This window comes from Heterocephalus glaber, unplaced genomic scaffold (genome assembly GCF_053883595.1).
Source record: "Heterocephalus glaber isolate CG9 unplaced genomic scaffold, H.glaber_assembly_v1.0 deba00001461, whole genome shotgun sequence".
Taxonomy (NCBI): Eukaryota; Metazoa; Chordata; class Mammalia; order Rodentia; family Bathyergidae; genus Heterocephalus; species Heterocephalus glaber.
In genome coordinates this window covers 31932514-31957743 of record NW_028258308.1, presented here as the reverse complement: position 1 = coordinate 31957743, position 25230 = coordinate 31932514, and the positions used below count along the sequence as shown (strand labels likewise).

General features: G+C 37.2%; 1 protein-coding gene across 12 annotated transcripts in view; it reads right to left on the bottom strand.

The window, feature by feature from the left end:
* Rbpms (RNA binding protein, mRNA processing factor) overlaps window positions 1-25230 on the bottom strand; it is a 174874-nt gene that overhangs the window by 78111 nt on the left and 71533 nt on the right. For all 12 annotated transcript variants that reach the window (XM_004867657.4, XM_021246664.2, XM_087216958.1 and 9 more), the window contains 3 exons: window positions 15217-15294; window positions 12574-12612; window positions 11593-11655 (listed from right to left, as the gene is read on the bottom strand). In XM_004867657.4, the coding sequence (XP_004867714.1) occupies window positions 11593-11655; window positions 12574-12612; window positions 15217-15294 (180 nt within the window). The remainder of the gene's footprint in view (window positions 1-11592; window positions 11656-12573; window positions 12613-15216; window positions 15295-25230) is intronic.

Genomic DNA, 25230 nt, shown 5'->3' with positions numbered 1-25230 from the left:
AAGAAGATTTGCTTTAACCAAGAACTTCTCTATATTCAATCAAGCCCTTATGCGTGTCACAACAAAAATTTCAGAGATTTGTAATAGCCTAAAGAAATGTAGGCTGGAAACCATGCTCTATAAGTATAAGTAGATTATGGGATGTGTAAAGTTCAGATTATATACTTAAATCACAATCTTAATTTTTAGGCAGTCTATGTTACTAAACCGGGGAAAGCTAGAAAACACATGCCTTTGTCACATAGTCTATCTGATGAAAAAGCAAGGGTATTTACATGCAAATTCACTGTTAATTATACCTTAAAAAACAGTTTAAATCTCTAATTGAAAGCATCACTTTTCATAAAGACTACTACATATGTTCTCATACAGTTTGTGTAGAGTACAAAACCTAGTATTTTTGTTTCTTTATTTTGAGACAGGGTCTTGCTGTGTATTTCAGGCTGGCCTTGAACTCACTATGTAGTCCAGGCTGGCCTCAAACTTGAGGTGGTCCTCCTGCCTCAGTCTCCTGAGCGCTGGGATTACCACACCTGGTCACAAAGCCTAGCATTACACTGGAAAGAAATGAGTATCAAAATACTGATTTCATTCTCGATTGTAAAAAGGTTTATAGGTATCTAAAATGTTTCAAGGATGGTGTCTTTTCATGGAAAAGAATTATGATATCTTCTAATTACTGAAAAGATTTACAGGATCTTGTATCTGATGTGCATTATGTTTGTACCCAGCAAAATAAGATAATGGACAATAAGTCTATGAAAGTTCTTTATGAATTTAAAGATACAGAGTCTCAAATGTATCTGTGTCTATTTGAAAAGCATGTGAAGAATGAGTTCTACTTATGAGATGGGCAGGCTAACACAATGCATTTAACATGTTCTTCCCTTAGCTTCACCTGAAGTGCACCTTAGGTCATTTGAGGACCATTTTAACTTTCTGTATATGCTTTAAGGGTAATTCTACAAACTTTACTTTGAGTTTTTATTAGGGCTGGTATAGAAGAAAAAAGGCAGGAAAGAGGAGAGAATAACAGTGTTGACATAAACAAACTCTACAACTGAAAAAAGACAGTTGCCTAAACGTTCCAAAGCCATTTTGAAAAGGCTTCCATTTAAAGATCAGACAGAGACCACAACAGGTCTCCAAATATATTTTTACAGCCCTGTTTCTGCTTCCCAGCTTTTTAGCAATGAAATTCCCCAACCTCAAAAGGATGTAGGGAAGACTCCCACACTGCTCATGAAAAAGAAAGTTTAAGAAATGTTAATGAAGTTAAATTTCAAAAAGAACATACGCCTTAGTTACAGATTTTCACATACAAATGAATGGAGAAAATTCCTTAGAAAAAGTTGTATCACATTTTTAAAATTAAGAATTTTATACAATGTCTTTGTAGCCTCAATTTTACTGAGGATAAAAATGTGTGCCATCTATAACTAAATTATTTACTGATCTTCAAAGTCACTAACGCCAGTTCAGTAAATTATTCCATGGTAGAGTGTGAGGTGAGGAATGGAGAAGAGAGGAAATCTGAATGAACACAGCGAAAATATAGAAACAAAGAAGTTAGGGTTTGCTTCTTAGAACTGTTTAGAAAAAGTGCCTTCTAACCAAGAATTTGGAGCTTAAGCAAGAGTTAGTGGAAAAGAATGTAAACAGTCAAGCCCAAGCTTCGGAAGTTCACTGCAAAGTACTTCCTGTGTTGCAAAGAGAGCCAAAAGAAAGTAAGGCACATTCTCTTCTCACCTCCAAGTAATTTCAATCAGCCCTCTGGCTCCCCTCTATAGCCACAGTGGAAGACCACTTACTGGTGATCAGATAGTGCTGAGGTTCCCTCTCTACAAAAAGGGTTCTCTATAGCACAAACTCCTGATTGGAAATATCACTGGCTCCTAAATAAGTTTATAATGAATGGATGTAAATAGAGATTGAATTGGAATTTGAAATGGACAAATGTGCACATTAACCAGGTAGTATAAATGAGAGATGAGGGCATGTTCATTTGGTTTACAATATTTTATAGGCTTCAGAGTATTAAATACTGTAACTATGTTTACCTAAAGAGCTCCAAGGAAAGGCAGATGAGTCCACTTGTTAATTATAGTCAATGTTCAGAAAAACTCCAAACAAACCCAATGGAATTTGGGGATCCAAGCAAATTATTTTCACTTTTTTCCCTCTTTCTCTCTCAAGCACTGTACCACTGAACTATATCCCCAGTCCAAGAAATTATTTTTCAAACATTCTGTAGGAAAGGATATTTTAGAAGTAAAGACCAAAATTTTTGTGAAGGTTATCCTCACTTTTAATCTTTGATGTTTTTAGCTTTACTGAGTTCCAGGTGATGTAAAAATGATCTTCTTGGTCCAGGGATTTAGCTCAGTTGTGCCATGCCTGCCTTGCAAGTATGTGGTCCTGAATTTGATCCCCAGTACCAGAAAAAAAAAAAAAAAAAGAAAAATTCCAGTTATACAAAAACTGATCATCTTATGCTTTCAAGTAGGAATTATCAACAATATATTAAAGGAAGGGAATTTTAGAACTGAAGAGTTCCAAATTAGTATGTGCCAGAACCTGGATTTAAACCAAGTCAGCCTGAAACTAAGTCACACCTTTAAAACTGGTTATCAAGAACACACAGGTATATGCCTGTAATCCTAGCACTCTAAGAGACTGATTCCGGAGGATGGTAATTCAAAGCCCCAGCCTGGGCAAGTTAGCTACACCCTCTCAAAATAAAAGGCCCTGGATTCAATCCTAAAAACAAAAAAAAACAATAAAACCACATACTTGGGGCTGGGGGTGCATCAGTTTAGAGATTTAGTACCTTTTTCTTACACATGCAAACTCACTAATGACAATGTTATGCACAAATACACAAACCATTTTAATATATCAAATACACAATATGATCACTAAACTTGTGATCACTAAATTAACATTTTTTAAATTGAAAGGTAATATTTTCTGAGTAGGTGGTCAAAATTTGAACATCTTTAGATAAATCAAGAGGTCATGGCTGGGGATATAGGTCAGTGGCACCACACCTCCCTGGCAAGGGCAAGGTCCTGAGTTCTATCCCCAGTACTGAGCAAAACAAAAGGGCATGATGCAGTATTTGGGGAAAAACAATTATCTTGATATAGTTACCTAGATCATCCCTAACCCTAAAAGTCTTCTTTCATTAGTTTTGTCATTTATTCAGCACTTGAAGGTGAGTAAAGGGGCCAGAATCTTTTGTAAACTGCCTTTTTCATAAAAATATATCTAACTTGTAACTCCGATTAATTCTTTCTACCTTCTATACAATGTTCTTTTATTAGGACATCATTACATTTGCTTCTAAGTAAATACCAAAATTCTATGAGAAATTATACTGTACTTTGTGTAGGTTCTATTTTAAAGTATTTCTGAAAGTGGTACAGAAATAATGCTTTTATATTTGCACCTGTGCTATAATGTAATGTTTGCAAACATGATGTGAATTTCTTGCCATCTAAACTTATTTTTATATCCCACAATGTTTTAAAATTACTCTTTAAATCATCTGCATATTGATTTATGGTTGATGTCGTGTGTAAGGTAAATGCAGGAAAAAATCAGTTAAAAGATTCAAAATGTAAGAGAACTATTGGTCAACAATTTGCAACAGGAATTTTCTCCCCAACTATTGTTCTGGGGATATTATTTTGATCTTTCATTAACCCTAAATATTATCTTACCACACAATGTCCAGGAAAAACCACTTAGGACTGTTTTATACAATGTCCATGTTACACAGGCCATCATCTAAGCTTTTCATACTGTTCCCTACTGAAACTAACACTGAACTTGTAAAAAAGAAAAAGATTTTAGTCTAAAAATAAATATATACCAGCTTTTTTGGGACACATTTTGTTATTTTTCAGATATGACATTAAACAACCTAGTGATGATCATTAGAATTCAGTTTTCTCTTATTCCTCCTATTCTGTTTATTATGCATTAGACAGATATTTCATATTCTAGAAATATTTGCTCTCTTGTCACCTACTTATTTTATATATAAGAAACCTTTCCTAAGGGCTGGGGGTGTGGCTCAGCAGTTGAGTATATACTTAGGATGCGTAAGGCTATGGGCCAATCCCCAGCACCAAAGAGTAAATAATTTTTAAATGCTTATTATTTATGGTTCTTATTACAATTTTTAATGTAGCCAAGTAATAAACACAATGTCTATAAAAGTACTATAAAAGCTGATGGTTCATTATAAAGAAAATGCCTCGTACTGAATATACTGAGTATAATAAAGGAAAAATGTCCTGTCAAAACAAACTATTCCCCTTTGAAGGGGTTAGGTTCCACCCACTCCCCAAAATGTAAAAATGTTCCAATGTATTTCATTTACCAGATTAAAACCACAGGGCAATTCCTTATAGAGTATCAGAAATATTAAGCCAATGTGCATAAGTGTTGGGCCTCCAGTCACTGTGATGGTGTGATCATTCATTATAAAGCAAAGGAAAACAGCAAAGAATGATTTAAGGCTCCAAAACGTGCTGCTCTGCAGAAAGCTACTGATGTTGAGGGCCTGAAGCATCAAGACTTTTTTGGTTCCAAAACTGGCTTGACATCTTTGCAAAAAAGGGTCTTAATAAAGATAAATAACTCGTTCTTTGCTTTCCAAGTTCCACAAGCACTACCTATATTCTCTACTTATATTTACAATATAGAGAAATTAGATACTGAGCATTTTCTGAAATATCTGAAGAACCATGGAGAAAAGGCAAGATCAAAAGAGGTTTCACTTTAAAAATGCACTTCAAATGAATTTAAACAAGGAGATCCTCAAAAAGTCCACAGGGAAAGTTCTGAGAGCAGTTTCAAACAGCCCTGTGGTATCTGATTAACTTTTATCTACAGGAAAGCTAAGTGAACTTGAGATTTCCACATGTGCTTGACATTGGGATATATACTAGTTTATGCCTGAGACCATGTAGTTCTTTCTCTTTCCCCGGGGAAAGGATGATTCTAGCATTTCTGGCTACTTTTTCTTCTTCCTTAGGGTTCCTTTTACTAGTGTTGCGTTTTTCCAGTTCACTATTAAATACTTAAAGTAACATATTTATTCTTCTTCAGGCAAAGACTAAGTGAGAATTTGACAAATTCATTTTTTTTTTTGTACCGGCAATCAAACTCAGGACCTTGTGGTTGTGAGGCAGGCATAGTGCCACTGAGCTAAATGCCCAGCCTGACAAATTCTTTATACCTAAGTAAAATGTATCTTCTTTTTTTTGTTTTTCCCCAGAACAACTCTTAAATCCTGTGCTATACCATCTTAGGGAGGTTTAAAAAGCATCCAAGAAATGCAAGGCCATCATAAACAGATCAGAGCAAAGAACAGAAAAAATATAGACAAACTCACAAATTGCGCACTTGCAAACTAGTGCCTTTAAAAACAAAAAATCGTATTTGGATCATGAGTCACTTTTGGTAGTGTCAAGTCTATTTTAATTTAGGGATGGGGGAACTACACTGCACTGTTTTTCAAGGTCGAAGTATATACATACTCTTTAGAAAAAAAGAAGGGCCCAGTAGCCCCACATCATGGGCTCTGTATCAGCACAGGCCTAGGACCCAATCCTGTGATGTCAAAAGGCTGCTTTAAAACACTGCAAGACAAGAGCAAGCAGTTACAAACAGATTTAACAGATAAACACTAGATCAGATTCATGATCTCATCTGGCAGTCATGTGTATTTCCCATCCAAAAGTCCCAGCTAGGTTCTCACTAACTGGGGCTTTTCAACTACTTTGAGCAACAGGCTTAAGAGAAACTTAGGGAGAAAAATTTAAAACTGATAAGAAACATATTGACATGGTGCCTACAGGGGGGAAGAGGGCTGAGATAGGCCATCTGGATACTTGCATACAGGAAAAAATTTGTTTAGTGGAAGTAATTCACCTACTTCACAAGCTGTATAAATATTAAGATCAAAAGTCTTAACTTGCACAATCTGTCAGGAAAACCTATGATACAGGAAACAGAAGATGACATACAGGCATCTGTCTAACCAAAGCCAAAAGGTCTTTGTGTGTCCAGTGCCTACCTCTACACCCCTGGTATGTACTCAAGTTTGTACTCAAGATAGCTCCCCATCTTTCAGCTAAGAAAGTGTATTCATTGCATAGATTAAGTTTCGAGCACTGGCAGATCTTCTTCTTAGTGATTTTCCCTTTAACACTTTGAAAGTAAGACACCCGCCCCCCCCCCCCCCATTTCACAGATAAGGAACCTGGCACAGGACTAATGAATCAACTATACCGAAGCTGGCTGAAATTACGTATAAGGCTGGAATCACTGTGGTATAAATAACTTTGGTGCTTACTTGAGTGCCAGGAATTTATGAAGATGAAAAGTTTTCCTGATTATATCAGTTGTTTTTTTTCAACTTGTGACACACCAAGTATTTTGTAAAACATGTTTTCTTAGAAATTATTAAAGCTTTTTATAAAAATCATTTCACCACCCTGTTTAATTAACAAATTTCTCAAAATATCAAGAAACAATTTAAGACTACTGTATACATATTTGTCTTAATTTTTCTACTTATTATACAGCCTTTATTTGCTTTGGAACTCTGAATGATGGCCACATTTTTCTTCTTCAAAACAAAACTGCTTTTCATTCCAAAATCTACATAGTCCTTGAGAAAATATATTTATGTCACATCTTATTAAATGAATCATCCAAGGTTGGGCTCTTTCCTCTTCTGTTATCTGTTTTGTTTTGTTTTTTGGTACTGGGGATCGAACTCGGAACCTTGCATTTGCAAGGCAGGCACCTCGCAAAGCTAAATCACCGGCCCCTCTGTTATCTGTTTATAAGGTAAAACAAGCTGGTTATGGGTAACACAGCTTTATTAATTCATTAATCCCATTAATTAACTGTTGATAAACATTTTAAGTCATGTAGGATTCCAGAAGAACTCAAATCTACCATTGCAATCAGTTAAAAATCATTTATCAATAATCTTAGATCAATTTCACTTTTAGAGTAATTATAATTTTTTAAATCAGAAAATAGCAGGTATTAGAGAAAGGATAGAGAGAAATTGGAATACTCTCACATAATGTTTGTGAGAATGTAAAATGGTAAAATCGTTATGGAATACAATTTGGCAGTTACTCAAAAAGTTACACGTATGATTATCATATGAACTAGAAATTCCACACCTACGTATATATCCAAAGGAACTGAAAATGGCCTCAAGATACTGTATTGAAAATGGCCTCAAGATAATGCTCACTCCAACATTATTCACAGTAGCCAAAGTGTGGCTACAACTTCAGAGTCCATCAACAGATCAAAGCACAAACAAAATATTGTACGTACATTTATAAAAAAAGAATTACACTGAAAAAAATATTTACATTCTGCTAATTGTCACAGCACGGATGGTTGCCAAAATCATCATGCTATGAAATAATAAGAAACAAAAAGAGACATTTTATTATTTAGAATAGGCAAATTCATAAGAGACAGAAAGTGGGTTAGAAGTTACCAGGGACTAAGGGGAAGGTGGAATGAGGAGGTTATTACTCAATGGCTACAGAAATTTTGCTTGGGTTAATGAAAATGTTTTAGAAATAGCTAGTGGTAATGGTTGCACAACATGGTGAATATGATTAATGGTAATGAATTGTTACCTAAAAACTACCAACATGGCACTTTTTAAACATATATTTTACGAGAATTTAAAAGAGTAACATAATATACCAAAACACACTGAATTTTAACTTTAAATGGGAGAAATTGTATGGTATGTCAATTGTATCTCGATAAAGCTCTTTTTTAAAAAGTATACTGATAATTAGAGATACTTTGATCAATGAGTATATAGCTCGAGTTTAAGGCAAACTATTGCATTAGTTTAAGCACTGTTTAGTTTCAGAGGCAACTGCAGCAATGTACCAAAGAGTCCATAACCTTTCAAAATTCTTTGGAGAGCCAATTTCTAGCATGAGTGTAAGAGAAAGCGTGTTATGAAGCTGTGTATAAACATGATCATGCTTAAGTCTGTGATCTGAAATGTTAGCTATAAATCATTCTTAATCATTAAAACAAAATTGCTACTAGGTATCAATGGCAATTTTGGGGTCCTCACAATTGGTGCAAATATCCAGAAATATATTATCCTAGCATCTGTTTAAAGTCTTTATCCTTGAACTTGGCTCTGCTTTCTGTATCTTTTTACCATTTCCACAAATCAGAATTCTTAGTACACCAAGCTAACATCAGGTACCATTATATTTGAGTTACCTTTCAATATTATAAACAAATCTTAGAAGTAATTTGATCTGTTAGGTTATTAGTTACGTCTTCCATGGAAGGGGAAATTAAAGCACTGACTGCAGAGATATTACAGATGTGATATTTTGAGGTCAAGTTAAAGAATGGATGGGATTTCTAATCATGTGGATTTATGAGACTACAAACAAGCTAAAGCCAAGTCTGGGTTTGGGTTATTCTTAGCCTAACTGTGGAAACTGGACTATAAAATCAAAACATATTGTATTTACTTGGTTTGAGTAATGCCCAGATAAAAGTTCAGTATTACCACTTAATTCAACCTAAGCAGGTCTTTCCAAAAGATTATGAAAATGAGTAAAGCACAGTCTTAAAATGGCAAAAAATCAATGGATTAAAAAATCAGTCACTCTGGCAAAAGACTAATTAACACTAACAACGGAACCAGACAGTAAGTAACACAGAGAACAGCAACAAGAAGAGAATCCCCAAACATGGACAAGCAGTCCCTACACTGTGAACTATTCTATATAGAGAGATTTTCTGGATACAGCCTTAAGTTTCCCAATAGTGGAATAAAACAAAACATTACAACACTGCACTCTCCCAAAAGGAATTCCAGGAAAAGCTTTCAAGAGAAGCCTGAACAAATGACATGAGAACAGAAAATTTTGTAATGGTCCTGAACATCATTATGTTTTTAACTCATTAATTAGAAAAGATGAATCTGAAAAGAGTCTAGTATGCTGGGTCACAGAAGATAAATGTTAGGTTCATGATTAAGTATGTTATCTTGAATGGGCCCATTTTCTCTGCAGAGAGAAAGAAACTCAACTCCATGGTCACATATCGGACTTTATCATGGCCATTTGTCCTGGATCACATGAATTAAACAGTCTGTTATTGCCATAGGGAAATAGGGAGCAATATTCCATGGACAAAACAAGTGGCTAGATGCAGTATAAAGCATACAGAGTCTGAGATGGGGGCTCACTTGGAGATGACTCCAAGCTGCATCTTCCACGCAAGCCTGCGGAGGTCTGTTTGCCTAACTGTAATAATCAGGGGACTTTAAAGGTACACACAACCTGCAATACTTTACATATGAGTTAAAAATGCCAAGAGATTAGCCAGGAGCTCAGTAAATATTCTACATTCACAATCCATTCCTGAGAAGCTGAAAGCCCATGTTCACTACTCTACAGTGAAATATGAAGAGTTTCTGTAGACACACAGAACAGAATTAGACTTCTTTTATTTGGGGTTCTTCTCAAGTGTAGGCAACATTAATGATTAGGGAGAGGATACCACTACTGTGTAAGCGTTGCTGCCATTGAGATGAAAGCAGAGCTGAGCATAAGGGAAAGAATAATGTACAACTGGACCAAGTCCCATAAAACAGTGGTCCAGGGCTACTTGGCACATAGGCAAAAGGGCTTAAAAAAAACCTCTATTTATCATAGCCTTCAAGCACCCAGGAAAACTGAAACTCTGTTTTTTGTACTCTATTTAAAATGTACTCTATTTAGAAAGCAAACAGTTTTTGATCATTTAAAAACACTAAAACAATAAACTTCAGTTATCTGTTTAAAAAAAATCAAAACACCTCCTAAGGAAATTAGGGAGTGTTGCCTTATTAGAAGACAGAGGTCACAACTTTCAAGGACCCAGAAGATTTCTACATTTAGAAAGAAGTCTACCTGGTTAGAATAAAAGAACACAATGCTTAAACAGAACTAACTTATGGTTTTAAGTTTAAAATGGGGTTATACTGAGAAAACCCTGGTTCTGTCTATCCAATGTAAAAACCTTACCCTACTTTTTTTGTTTCGCTTATGAGGAGATGAGGATCAAATTCAGGATTTTGTCCATGCTAGGCAAGCACTCTACCACTGAGCTATAACCTCAGGCCATAAAATAATTTTTATACAAAAACATTCAATTATACATTGTGCTTTGCTGTGTACTACTGTCATGTGACAAATAACCAGTTTATACTTTGTCCTGTACGAGAGTGCAGTAATTTTGACCAGAAGTCATTTATCCAAATGAAGAAAAATTCTGGAATCTTCAGGAGATCCCTGAGTCCTAAGATGGTTCCTATGCGATTTAAAGAAAAATGTTTAATCCATTTCTAAGAGTGTATAATGTTTTCCAAAGCCTAAAAACCTTTCAAGATTGGGTCATAATGACACCATTATGCTGAGTAAACACTCATATAAAAGCTTTCCATTGGGCCTCCAAGTTATCAGAATATCAAGTCTCTAACAACCCTCTTTACCTGGTCTGCTCAGAGGAGCAGCTGGCAGGGAGACTTGCAGGTAACACAGAAACACAAAAACTACTAACAAATTCCCAGAAGCCTACACAAAGGCACTTATATTGCAAATGATCAAGTGGCCACTTGCCTTTTAGGAAGCAACCTAGATACTCTGACCTGCTTTAATCAACATTTATTCACAGCTGCTTACCCCAACTGCCTAGAGTACTCCAGAGCCAGACTTTGCTGAGACTTCTCATTTGACGGCATTCCTCAGCCACTGGGACTAAATTCTGCTTTCTTCCACCTTCCTTAGTTCCCTGAAGTTGTTTTGTTTTTCAACATACCAGAGGGAGAAGATATTTACTAAAATAATGCTATTAAAAGCCACAAAACACATGATGGACAAGACACCTACAAGTATCTTTACTCAATTACAACTAACTACTATTTATTTATTTATTTTTGGTGCCGGGGATTGAACTCGGGACCTTCCGCTTACGAGGCAGGCAGTGGCACCAGAGCTAAATCCCCGGCTACAATTTATTATGTTACAATGCTGAATGTGTTTGGGGAATGCCTTAAATGCAAATGCTTAATCATCAGAATAAACAGTATGATCTGTTTAAAAAACAACAGAAGCCACAAGCCTTTATAAAAAAACTTCATGTAATAGGAAAAGCCAAGATTTTCATGTGTTCTTGGCTTAGACATTTAGAGGACAATGCTCGCCAAGCTCATCCATCTATGATCTCTGCTGGAAATGACAAGCAGTGCTATTCACACCATGAGCTGTAATTGGGCTAAGACCCGCATCATCAATTTGTTTTTAAACATTTCAGTAAAAGCCAATTAAAACAATTTGCACACCTGATCGCACTCCATGGAAAAAAACTCTTTAAAGAACTAATTAAGTTAATGAATCTTTCCCTATTAAATTAAGCAGTCATTCCATTTCATTTCCGATCCAAAGAAGTTCTTACTACTTCCCATCACTTCCTAAGGAAATCCCCTAGACTCTATCATTAGTGTATACTTACATTCAAAGCATTCTTTGCAGCTTCTGCTTCTGAGCGACTGTCAAAACTGACAAAACCTACAGGCTAAGGAAAGAGAAACATGAAGAAAAAAAATCAGCAAATATCTGTCAAAGGTGATGTCAAACTGAAGAGCTAAGATAAAGAAATGACCACAGGTGATGTGTAGAAATAAGAAAGCCAGTACCAAAGAATCATGACTTAGTGGCTTAGCCAAATTTTTAACATGAATCAAAGGATGGTGAGGGTGGTCTTTCAAGGACACAGCCAGGGATTTAGAAAATAAAAAAAAAAAATCTATACAGGTGGTTGGGAGGTGAGCAGCAGTGAATAAGGGGACAGAGGAAAATTTGGGTTGGAGAGGTTCTACTTTCCTAAATCAAATTCACTGTACCTCAGTTTCTTCATCTTTTAAAATGGAAAGAGAACCGAATCACCTTTTGGTACACTGTAAGTGCAAGGAATATAATGACACAATGATAAAAGCCCTGTTTTCTCACTGCGTGACCAAAATTACACGTGAAAATTTCCATCTCAAATCCTAAGAGATGCCTTTTAAAAATCCTGTGTGTAATCAGACATGTAAATCACATTATTGCAAGTAAATACGAGTCCTTATCCCTTTGGACATCTCATCTTTCAGTCCAGGAGGCTGTCTGTAAAATAGCTTATTTCTGATGAACCTGAGAGATAGGTGATTGTAAAGGGTTCAGCTTAAGCAAAAAGAAAAAAAGCATACAGGTAATCCAAGAAGCCTGTAGGAACTACTAGAGCCACTGATTACTACCTCCCAAACATCCTAGCTGGAGATTACATAAGTACAAATTTTCCTGTGCTAAGCTGCTAGTCAATGTTGCCTTTAAATTAAAGGCAACAACGAAAAATTAAATCCTAATTAGAATAAAAAAAGAAAAGTTTGGCCTCATCAACACTCCTGAAGAAAATTACAAAAGTGATCATTTACACAAAATTTTGGAATCTTACCTGCTTAGATGTGAGCTTTATAAGAGAACCCTCATAGCCCTGAAAATAAAGAAGAACCAAGTTTAGCAAAACAAAACAAAACAAAAAACAACTAGGGAAAAAGGGAAGTTGTAATATCGTCCTGACCAAGTAAAAATGAGTCCTTTATCACTACTAATTCTCATGAATGTGTTCAAAGTTAGCTGGGAAAGCAAATCACTCATACACACACACCTATTTGCACACATGGAAATTCATGCACTTACTATATTTCTCTTCTTTGTATTTTTTTCATGAAATTATGCAATGGCAGGAAAATGGGTGTCTGTCAAAAGATCTTTTCGTTGTGTTGGTTTAGATAAGAGCAAAGATTCTATAAAACTAGGAGACAGAAGGGGATACTATCTTAACACAAGATGGGTCAGCGAACATGTTTGACTTGGTCACACATATATTTGTTAAAAAATAACAATGAAACATTAAGCATATACAAGCTATGATTTATTGACCAAAATTTTAAAACCACCAGAAAAGGCTGAACAGGCAATGATACTGCATTTTGTTGCGTTCTTCAAAGTATGTTTATTTCTCAAAACAATCAATGCCTGGTGGCTTCCACTGATGGATGATACCAGAGGGGAAAAAACGTCACTTGACATGATTGATTGTACTGCACACATCGGAGCAGAGTCAGATTTGCAGACTAGGGTCAACTGCCAGGGACTTTAATTAAAAGAGGACTGTTAGGAAGGTACCAAGGTCCTGACTTTAGTGTTGGGATATCTGAGCAGGATACAGAAATGCTGGGATTGATTCATCCTCACATCTTCCCAGCTGAAAAGTCCATTACCAATTAGCTACTATAAACATTTTACCTCCGAGGCCTTGAGCTCTCATGACTAGTCGTGATTCACAATCCCGGCCTTTCCTTTTATCAAGGAGCTCTCTCCGAAAAACCTTGGAGGTTTAAATACTCTGAAGGCCTTGGAGGCAAAGCATAAAGGGATATTTCACTCAACCAAAATATCACTGGTAGAGATATACTGTATTCTAAAGTTACACTGTAACTTTATATTTTAGAATAGGAACAGCAGTCAAACATTTGTTTCCTGGCCCTGCCATTTAGTATGTGTGTAAACTTGAGCGTAAGTAATTCAACTGCATCCAGTTTCATTTTTGTCCTTTGAAAAAAGAGGGCTAACTCACTTTAAACACTTGTGATAATTAAATGAGATAATTCATATGAGGGAGCTAGCTAATAAAAATCTCAATCTTTCCTTAACATTGCATTTGATTGAAATGTATCCCCCCCATAATATAATTAAGAGTATTTTTGTCAGGAAGATCAATTGGCTTAAAAGACTTCATTCTATACAGAAATCTGTCCCTTTTATACAATTGTAGCCCCGCAGAAGCAGCTCAGGAAATTCTATAAAGTTGGTGCTTTCTCCACAATACCTTCTCTTCCTTTCTCACATCCTATCAGCCAGCCTTGTAGCAAACCTTTCTGTTTCCTCCCATGTTGTCAACAGTATTGTTGTATTTTGGTGTGGCTGTCAAAATGGAGTTGTGCCCATTATTATAATGGTGTTTACTGGCATGTAAACTGGACTTTGGGTGAACCTGGTTATTCCTGCAACCTTCTCTCCTCATTTCTCACCCAAAAATTTTCAGCTATTACTTCCTATTCTATCTTTCTACTAAGCTGAATCCTGCCCCTCAACCTGCCTGCCTCAACCAGGATGAGAAACTAAGATTGTCCGTCATCTAATCTAAGAGTGGCCCATGCCAGGCACTGCTGCTGACATACCCACAATGACCAACTCAGACCTCCTGGACATGGGCCCTGAATTCATGGTGCCTTCTAGGCCCACATTCTGATGAGGTTTATAGCTTCCTCTTATTCTCCAAAGGCCAACCTTTAAGGTTTCTTCTTGGCACCACAGTTATTTCAGCCCTAGTCCAACTTCCTGTTAAGGTTTCAATTCCAACAACATTAAGTATCTCTGAAGTGATTTTATTTCAATAGTGAGGAAGGACAGGCAAATGCATTAAATATTTCACTAAATACCAAGAAAGAGATCCCTTGATTCATACAAAGGTATCCTGTAAAATCTTGTTTGACTGTTTGAAATTTAGGATTTTGGCAGTGGAAAAAGTAACAGTGTCAGGTTCATAATCCAACTCATAAAAGCCTGTATTTCTCCAAAGAAGAGTACCAAGAGTACTATTCTAACTAATAAGGAAGCCACCTACATATAGGGCTTGACTTACACGATTGCATTTGAAATATAAATATATAAAATTTATAACATTTTCATGATCTTTACTTAGATGTGCACCGTACAACTGGAGTAGAAAATGAGATCAGTGAGGATCTTCTGCATAGGACAGAGAGCCCTGTGGCCAGTGCCGCGTCCCTGTCTCATCCACATCCACATCTGCAACACTGCTTTAGATTAGGTGAAGAACTAAGGCAGTTTTGATCAACCATCTAGAAATTGTACATTAGAACTCAGTTGATCCTTAACTCAGTCTTTTAAAATCTCTCTCTTTACCAGGTGCTTTGTTAAACTTTTTTCCCTTCATTCAAAAAGCCCTCATGAATTATGCAGTATATAGTCTTTTTTATCTCCTATAATTTTTGAAAGATAGAAAATATACCTTAAATGGTCTGAAAAGCAAATAGAGCTCCCGAGGTTTGATATCCAGAGGAAGACCACTGACAAATAGGGTCCGGACCTGGAAAAACAAAATTTAACAAGTGAGCAAGGGTGTGGACAAGCTTTCACTTGAAATTGCAAAATCGTATTTCTCCAAATATTCATGACTCCTATCAAGTTCATAATCATCCCATGACACAATGAATATTCAATCTTAAGATACCATTCGGTTAACTCTTACTCCTAGTTATTTCTATATGTATTCAGAGTGAATTATGTCCAGCTAAGGTAAAGCTATGACCAACTTCTCCCTTTCCCAACTAGCCACTGCCCATTTCTAAAATCTGGGGTTGTGGGGAGGAGGTTTCATATAATTCAAATATTAGCATAAGAAACTACATCCAAATATACCACTTCTCGGCCCTAACCAAATGACCATATAACCGGCTTCAAAAACAAAATAAAATCTTGGTCTCTCCTGCTCATCTTGCTACTGGTGCCCTCAATGATATTAATTACAATAAAATTATTAAAAAAGATAATAAGCAACAGGGAAAGAGAATGCTTACAAAAGGGAAGGTAACCAAGATATGGAGGGGGAAGAGGGAAAGGGAATAAGAAAAGAATAAGATATGTTATGTACCTGTACCAACTCCTCACAATGGATGTAATTATTATGTACCACAAATGTACTAATAAAAAATAAATAAATGTAAAAGTACAATTAATAAGTCCAACACATTTAAATAGAAGCCACACTTCATAACTGAATCTGCTTAGTTTTCTCACTGATTGCTTCTCCCACTGTGTTCCCCTATTGCAAAACCAACACAGATGCTCATTACACACAAGGTACCTGCTAGGTGGTACTGGTAAAAGTCATTCAAGACATAATATAGTGCAAGGCATAGGGTACCAACCAACTTCTACCAACACACAGAATACAGATGACCTACAGAGCACCAGAGAAACCATATTAGCATCTAAATGGAAACTTAAATGACAGATACAATTTTACCTGAGAAAGATGAATGTGAGGTGAGATGAGTAAGAACCACAGGCAATGAAAAAGACTAAGGCAGTGATGTACAGGAGAACACACTGCACTCTAGGGGCAGGATGAAACAGACAACTTAGGGTCAAACCACAGGGCACATCAAAAGCCATCAGCTCAGAAATCCAACCTTGATTCAACAGGTAAGGAAGAGCCACTGAATTAACATTACCACATTTTCTATTCCTCTATTCAGGTTGATCACTATGACTGAGCTCCTCATTAGATATCGTGCTGCTACTTAAAGAAAAATTTAACACTCAACTGTTAATCATGCTAAATATAAAAGATTTTTCCAGCCATGCATGGTAGTGCATGCCTGTATTCCCAGGAGTCAATAAACTAAGGCAGAAGGATCAGAGTTTGAGGCCAGCTTGAGCTACACAGCAAGTTCAAGGCCAGCCTGGACTACACAGCAAAACTCTATTTTAAAGTTAATTAATTAATTAACAATTCCTCAGTGAGAAATAGGGAGAATTATTTTCTAGATTCCTAATACTTTCCACCGATTCTACTTGTACAGAGGCACAAATTAGCAAGGAAGGACCTTTTACATTACACAGTAAAATGTCAGAATTCTGCTGCGTTATAGTTTAAAAAGCTACATTGAAAGTATAATTGATATACAATAAACTACATACCTCCAAAGTATACAATTTTGATGTGTTAAGTTTTGATGTATGAATAACCTGTAAAATCATCACAGTTAAGATAATCTATCACCTTCAAAAGTGTCCTTATTCCCTATAATCCTTCCTCCCACCCTGTCCTATATGCCCCAAACCTAGGCAATCACTGATCTGCTTTTTTGTCATTGAAGATTAATACACATGTTCTAGAAGTTTACCCACATGGAATCAGAGTATGTATTCATTTTGTCTGGATTCTTTCAGGTTAACCTAAAATGAAACTTATTCATGTTATTAAATGGATCCATAGTCTATTACATTTTATTACTGAGTAGTATTCTGTTGCATGAATATACCAGTTTGTTGTTCATTGCACCTGCTGACATTTAACTTATTTCTAGTTTTGGGTTTTTATAAATAAAAAACAGGTACAAACATTCACTATAGACTTTGTATGGATGTATGCTTTATTTCTGGACAAATATTTAAATGTAGAATGGTTGCATATATGCTAAGTATATGCTTAACTTTTAAAATCTGTCCTTCTATTCCTTGTTTTATGGCATAGAACATGCTAAATGTTCTATGTGCATTTAGAAAAACTATTCTGTTGTTTGGTGGAATAGTCTATAAATGTCAACTAAGTTGCTTTTATTTTTTTCATGTTTTGCCTATTCTTTTGCTCCATCTTTGCCATAAGTAATAAAGGTTCTGGGGGGAGTTTTTTTTATTAAGCTGCTACTGACCATGAGGGAATCCTGTTTTGCAGGGTGTCCATCCACCTCTCTTCCCATGGTGTACCACGTGAACACTATCTGTTCAACCCAACTGTTCTGCCCAAGACACTGTTGCCACAGAGGGACTCCCACTATAGCCCCGACACTGTGTCAGGAGGCTTACTTGATTGATTATAGAGATTTCCATAGAAATAACATGATAAGCAGATCCAAAGTTTTAAACACTGGGGCAACTTATGTCTGGCAGTGCACCTTAGCTATCAGGGTTTGAGGAGTCACTCTAGGAATAAATTACCATTTATAATATTGTTCAGGGGCTCAATTGTAAAATGCTTACCTAGCATGCAAAAAGCCAGGAACACACAGGGAGGGGGGTTATTGTTCTAAAGAAAAAGGCTTTACACAAACTTGTAAGTCAAGCAATCTACCAACAAAACTCTCTAGGAATCTGAGGATTAGCAATCAAGATTACTTAATTTAAGGGCTATCTAGATTACATAACAGTGTCACACAGCCTATATAAATCATGCTCAAGGAAAACATATATGTGGCTAAATTTTATTCTGTAAAGCAGCATACATACACATCATATACAACATATGTTTTTGGAGAAAAAAATACATTGCAAGATATATATCTAAGGGTTTATATGACTTAACCCGGAGTGGTAGAATAACAGTGATTTTAATGTTTTTCATCAGCTTACTCATGTTTTCTTTCTATAATAAAAACAGACTAAATATTGTTAAGTTTATTTTGTTAGATTAAGAATTGCCTCTATTTATTATCTGGCTTTCCTGAAGACTGAGGAAAAAGTCAGTATTTTATTTTATTTTATTTATTTATTTGGGTACCAGAGATCGAACTCAGGACCTTGCACTTGTGAAGCAGGCAATGGAACCACTGAGCTAAATACCCGGCAAAAGTCAATATTTTTATCAATGTAAATTGTAAAGTTTATAGAGGAAACTTTTGTTATGTAAACATTTCCAGAAAGAGACATCAGACATTCTTATATCTCAGTGCCTGATTAAGACTGCTGTTTTAAGTCTTAAGGGGAGTGGAAGCAGGGGTAGGGTGAGAATCAAGCTCCTGGCAGATCTAAGTTTGCTACTTACCTACAGATGCCAAGAGACTCAAAAGCCAACTGGAGTTATGTCTGGCACTTCATTTAAATGTGAACAAGATCGACATTTCTTAGGCTCTAGCAAAGCCCAAAGTACATTACTGTCTCAGAAACCTGCTAGTGCTGGGCGTGGTGGTGCCCACCTGTAATCCCAGCATTTAGGAGTCTGAGGCAGGAAGATCGCCTTGAGTTTGAGGCCAGCCTGGGCTACATGGTGAGTTCATGACCAGCCTGAACTACATAGTGAGACCATGTCTCAAAAAGAAAAAAAAACCAAAACCTGACAGTATTTCATCCTTTAAGAGAGATCTTACCGCCCAAGGAACAGGTAGACAGACAAGAGGAAATAACTCTTGAATATTTAGATTACATGTTTGAATCCAACTAGAGGTTATTTAAATCCAAGGGCATAATGTGTTTGGAATCCTTCCTAGACCACCTCATACTAGGAAACTAAGTCATCCAGTTTAAAAAATAAAAAACACAGATAGAGTGGGAAAAAAACTTTAAAGTATTTAACTCATGCTTTTCTATGGTAACTGGAGACTAGAATATTTAAAAACACTTTCTTTTCCTTAGTCTTCATACCATCACATACAGTATATACCATCTAAGTCATTACAGAGCAATGCATGCTGGGTTTTAGCTTTGCTAAGGTCTATGGGAATCACAAAGACAAGACAGGATTCTTACCTACGTTACGTCTGTAAAGAAAACCATGTAAATGTCCACATCAGAAAGTTTATTAGTTCAGTTGAAAAATAACCAGTAAGAATGCAAAGAGTGAGATAAAAGCATAATACAAAAAAAATTTTTTATCTTCCCAAAATAACAAACAAATGATACCAAATGAACTTATACTAGGTCAAATCATTATCCAGGGCAGCCCTTAGTTTATCAGCAGCATCTATGAACACAGATGTGTCTGGCACTATGCCTTTTACATCCACAGATGTTTATAAAGCACATGGGAAAACACATTTCTTAGTCAAGGACACTGTATGCTTCACAGAAGTTCAGGAGATGAAGCTGTTGACAGATAAATCCCAAGAGAGCCTAATGGATTTTGTGGCTCTCCCTTCAACTTCATTTTTGTCCCAACAGGACTAAGAATAAATGCCAGTAGACATTGCCTGTGTAGGACAGAAAAGAGCATTTTGGGCTCAGCATTACTTAGCATTAATTACTACAGAAGACACAGTTAGATTTTTGATAATACTGGCAATGCCAGCTCACACCAGGAAAGACAAGCTACATTTCAGTGGCCTACTTCTCATTTAGTAAAACTCCAAGTCGATAAAGTAAAATCACTGAGCTTCCCTGGACAGAAAGGTAAAAATCAGACCCTGAAATGGAAAGATCAATTTTAAACAACGAACATGCCTTTTTGTGTTGATAATATAGACATGGGAAGGGAGGGCTTAATTTCAATATATAGATATGTAGTAGGAATCATTCACACCCTTTTCAACCAGTTGTCCTACCTGACCAACATACAGCGTTCAAAGACTATGGCCATTTTTGGTGTATATTTTAGTTCTTTATAACAAGGTTTTAAGGATCATGTCTAGTTTTTCTAAGCTGGCCTTTTGAGGGTCCTTTAAAACTTAGAATGGAGAAAGGCATTTTCTCACTTTCCACGGACCCATTAAAAACTGTATTTGAAACATTTGGAATCTTTTAAAGAGTAAAACACCATGATGGTGTGTCAGTGTTCACCTATCTCTCTGCAAGTTTTCTCTCAATTTATCATTCTCTTGGACCCAACAAATGTGGGCTTCAAAAGCAGCTTTCAAAGGTACTGTATGTTTGAATCATTCTTTTGGAATAATTCTTCCTTTGGAAACACAAATGGATAGGAGGAGTCCACGAGTTCTTTTGCAGTTTGTATCATAGTCCTAGGCACAGAGGGTATACTCTGTATCTCTTGAGAGATTCAATAATCTACAGAATGGCACTGTGTTTCCATGGGAGATACAAGTGTTGCCTGTCAGAAGTTCTAGTGACGAAACAGGAAACAAAATGAATGACCATATTTCCCAGCCACAAATATCCAGTATCATTACAGTTATCACAACATCAACTGACAAAAAATCATGTGACAAAAAGGTAGAAGACATTAATATTAGTCATGTGACAAATTCAGAAGGAAAAAAAAGGATTGAGACAAAAAAATCAGAATCACTTAAGAAAAATTTAAAAAGGCATAGGCTGAAATAAGAAATTGGAAAACAAGAAGACCACAAACAATGATGGTTGGTTTTAAAACCTTTCACATTTCAACTCATGATTAAACATATTTATGTATAAATAAATCCAATTTTAACAAATGCAAATTAATAATTAAGTGTTTCCAGCCTGGGATTTGGCTCAGTGGTTTCGCAGCCTGCTGTGCAAGTGCAAGGACCCGAGTTCGATCCCTGGTACCAAAAAAAAAAAAAAAAAATTAAGTGTTTCAAGAAGATGCTGAAATTCATCAACTTGCCATTTAAAATAATGACTAAATATTTATATCTATTGACATGGAAAAGACTCACAATTGTTAAGTGAAAGAGGAAACACTAGAAGTTTTTCATATTCATCACAATTCAGGGCTTATCCTGGCACAAAAACAGACAAGAGGACCAACACAACAGAATAGAGGATGCAGAAACAACCCCAAACACATTCAACTATTTGATCTTTGTCAAAGGGCCAAAAACAATGAATAAACACTTCACAAAAGAGTATAAGTACAGGGTCGGGGATTTAGCTCAGTGGTTTCATCGCCTGCCTCGCAAGCGCAGTCCTGAGTTTGATCCCCGATACCCCCCCGAAAAAAAAAGTTTAAGTACAAATGGCCGATAAATACATGTATGCTCAATATCCCCAGACATCAGAGAAGTACAAATTAAAACAACTCTTGACATTCCATCTTTCCCCAGAAAGAATGGCTATCATCAAGAAATCAAATAACAACAAATGATGGCTGGGCTATAGGAAAAAAGAATCCTTCATATATTGCTGTTGGGAGTGTAAACTGGTACAACCACTATGGAAATCAGTATGGAGATTTCTTAAAAAACTAAAACTGGAACTTCCACCTGCCAACTATCCCCCTTCTAGGTATCTTCCTGAAAGAGTTAAAGACACCATATTATAGGAATACATACGTACGGGCATACCCATATTATAGCAGCAGAACGCATAATAGCCAAGTCTTGGAAGCAGCCTATATATCCATCAACAGATGAATGGATAAAAAAATGTGATATTTACAAACAATGGAGTATTACTCTGCCATAAAGAAAGATAAACTGGAGTCATTTATAAGAAAGTGGAGGCACCCCAAGACCAAAATATGACATGCATGGTTTCTCTTCTGTGAGAAATCCAAAATAAAAGATAAACAGGAAGTAGGAAGATAGATCTTTCTCAAAGGAAAAGGCATCAAGAGATGGAGTGGGGAGAGAAGGGAGGGGGAAAAAAGGTATTAAGATGTGTTATGTACACACACCAACTCTGTAAGAGAAATGTAAACATGCTGGACTGCAAACATGTACTAATATAAAAATAATCTGGCAGGCTGGGGCTTTAGCTCAGTGACACTGAGCCTGCCTTGTAAGCAAAAAGCCCTGAGTTCAATTCCCAGTACCAAAAAAAAAAGAAGTAATCTGGAAAATAAAAAATTATTCATACTGCTAGTTTAACTCTTTCAGTGACTTAAAAGTTAATATATACTCAAGACATGGAAAAAAGGTATTTAAGGAACATACACCAAATTACCTATACACTAATAGTGGGGAAGGGAGGGAATTATCAAGAATATTCTTTTTAAATAAATATTTATACATTTGGAACTTAGATATTTATAAACACATACTGCTATTAAAATGAGAAAACATACTGTGTGAGAATTAGGCTGCCTGTCTTATCTTCAGAGAAAGAGAATGGATAAATAACCAAGAAACTAAATAAATAGTGAGAAAACAAGCAGATCCATTTATAAATATAAACACTGGGTATTTCCAGTCCCATTCTGCTCTTAGAAATTTTCTTATTCTCCTTCCTGTCCTTTGTTTCTCAGGGATGAGCTTAATCTAGCAAAATATACATTCATGTAACTTACTTCACATTTCAATTCTTAATACTTAGCTCTAAAATAAATAATAATCTAACAAAAAAGGGTTACTAGTGGCTGAGGCCCAGCTCTAGGACCATGGACCATTCTTGTGCTAGTGCTAGTCAGTGGGGTATTCTTGCTTCGTGACTGCCTCTCTTCACACTGGGACAAGAACAGAGGAATTCACCTAATGACTGCCATCTGCCGTCTGAGACATCATGTAATATAAACTTGGCTTCAGGAACTGGGGTGTTAAAAAGAGCTCCACTGACCTGTGCAGCATAATTTCCATAGAACAGGGTTGTTTTGGAACACAAGAGGATGGAGGCAGAGCCCTGCTCTTGTATGTTTAATACACTGGTTAAATTACTGTACCCTTTTTAAATAAACTGTAAGTGGTTTCAGTTCTCTATTTTGAAAGCACCAACTTAAAACACCAAATTTCAAGACTGGACCTGAGGACTACTGATCATCTCATTTCCAAAGAAGGCTCTGCTGGCTTGGTGTGGTTTTCTCTTTTTTTTTTTTTTTTTGATTCTTAACTGCTCTTCTTTTATTTATTTATTTTTTTTAACCATTTTTTTCTTTTTTCTTTTTTGGTAACAGGGATTGAACTCAGGACCCTTGTGCTTGCGAGGCAGGCGCTGGAACCACTGAGCTAAATCCCTGGCCCTTATTTATTTTTTTGACTGCTTTTCTTCTTTTGTTTTTTTTTTTTTTGGTACCGGTGATTGAACTTGGGTCCTTCCGCTTGCGCACCAGGTGGTGAAACCACTGAGCTAAATCCCCAGCCCTAGACTGCTCTTCTTAAAAGCGACCAATCTTTCACTTTTCTCAGTGGGAATCCTGCATCACTTTCTTGGTACCGAGGATCGAACTCAGGACTTTGCACTTATAAGGCAGGCTCGGGGCCGCTGAGCTAAATCCCCGGCCCACTGAATCATTTTGATCAAGGGACAACCCAGGCCATCATGGAAATGCAGGAGCCATGCTGTCCATTCCCACTGATTTCAGGGCCTGCCAAGGGCAGTGCCCCTTCCTTAAAGGAAGGATGGCTTAAAACTCAGCACTCAGACTTTCAAGGAATGACCTCCTCAGGATATAACTCAGTGCCAGGAGAGGAAGTGTCCACACAGCCCTCAAACTGGGTCTGTGAACCTCAGCCAGGCTGACATTTAGCTTCTGATAACTCCTGTTGGGGATGGTGATCAGTCTGCAGGTTGCAAGGCTATTCAGAAGTACAGCCGCTTGCCCGGTGCAGTGGCACACATGATCCCAGAACTCTGGGAGGCCAAGGCGGGAGGGCTCCAAGCTTGAGCCCAGCCTGGGCAACTCAGTGACTTAATGAGACCCTGTCTCAAAATAAAAAAGTAAATAAAAAGAAAAGGGCTGGGATTATAGCTACATGCTAAGGCCCTGGGTTCAATTCCCAGTGCCACAAAAAGGATTTAGAAGAAAGAGAACAGCGAGTGGTACTGAGGGAAAATGCCCTCACTGCCTCATTGCAGAACATCCCATCCCCCAGGCCTGCGAGGGGTACTTGAGCCAACCAGGCTAAGGCAGGCTACTTCAAGTCAGGGAGAGGCCAGCCCATGCTGGGCGCCAGGTGAGAGACTGAGAGAGGGAACATCTGTCTCAAGGATGCCCCAGAGATCAGCTGCAGAGGAAGGAAACCGGAAACATGCAGAGAAGTACAGATCAGAACTCTGGGGCTACCGAGGGCAAGGACCAGCGTGGCCCTTATGCAGCAATCCTGCTCAGCCAGAACCCCCTACAACCTTTCAATACTGGGGACAGAACCTGAGCCCTTTACATTGAGCTACAGCCTTAGCCCTTTTTTGGGGGGGAGGGGTACTGGGGATTGAACTTGGGACCTTGTGCTTGCAAGGCAGGCAACGGAACCACTGAGCTAAATCCCCAGCACAGCCTCAACCTTTTAAAAAAATTTTGTATTTTGAGACAAGGTCTTGCTAAGTTTAAGGTGCCCAGGCAAGGCTTCAACTTGCAATCCTCCTGCCTCAGCCTCCCAGAGTGCTGAGATTACAGGTGTACAGCACCATGCCTGGCCTAAAAACATTATTATTAATAGTGAAGTAAGGAGGCCCACGTAGAAGTCAGGCTGTAATTGGAGTGGTTCTCAGTCTCTCATGGGGCCTGCCCAGAAATCTTGCCTCTGGTTTCTTCCACTCCCTCCCTCTCCACAGCAGCCTGGGAGCCAAGTGGCACTGTTTCCCACCCAGAGACACAGGAGGACCAGCCTGGCAGAGGGGAGTGTAGGACATGACTGAAGCTGTAAGCAGCAGCAGGGCAGGCTCCAGCAGTCTTCGTGACCAGCCTAGCCTGCAGCCACGTCCACTGCACTGAGGA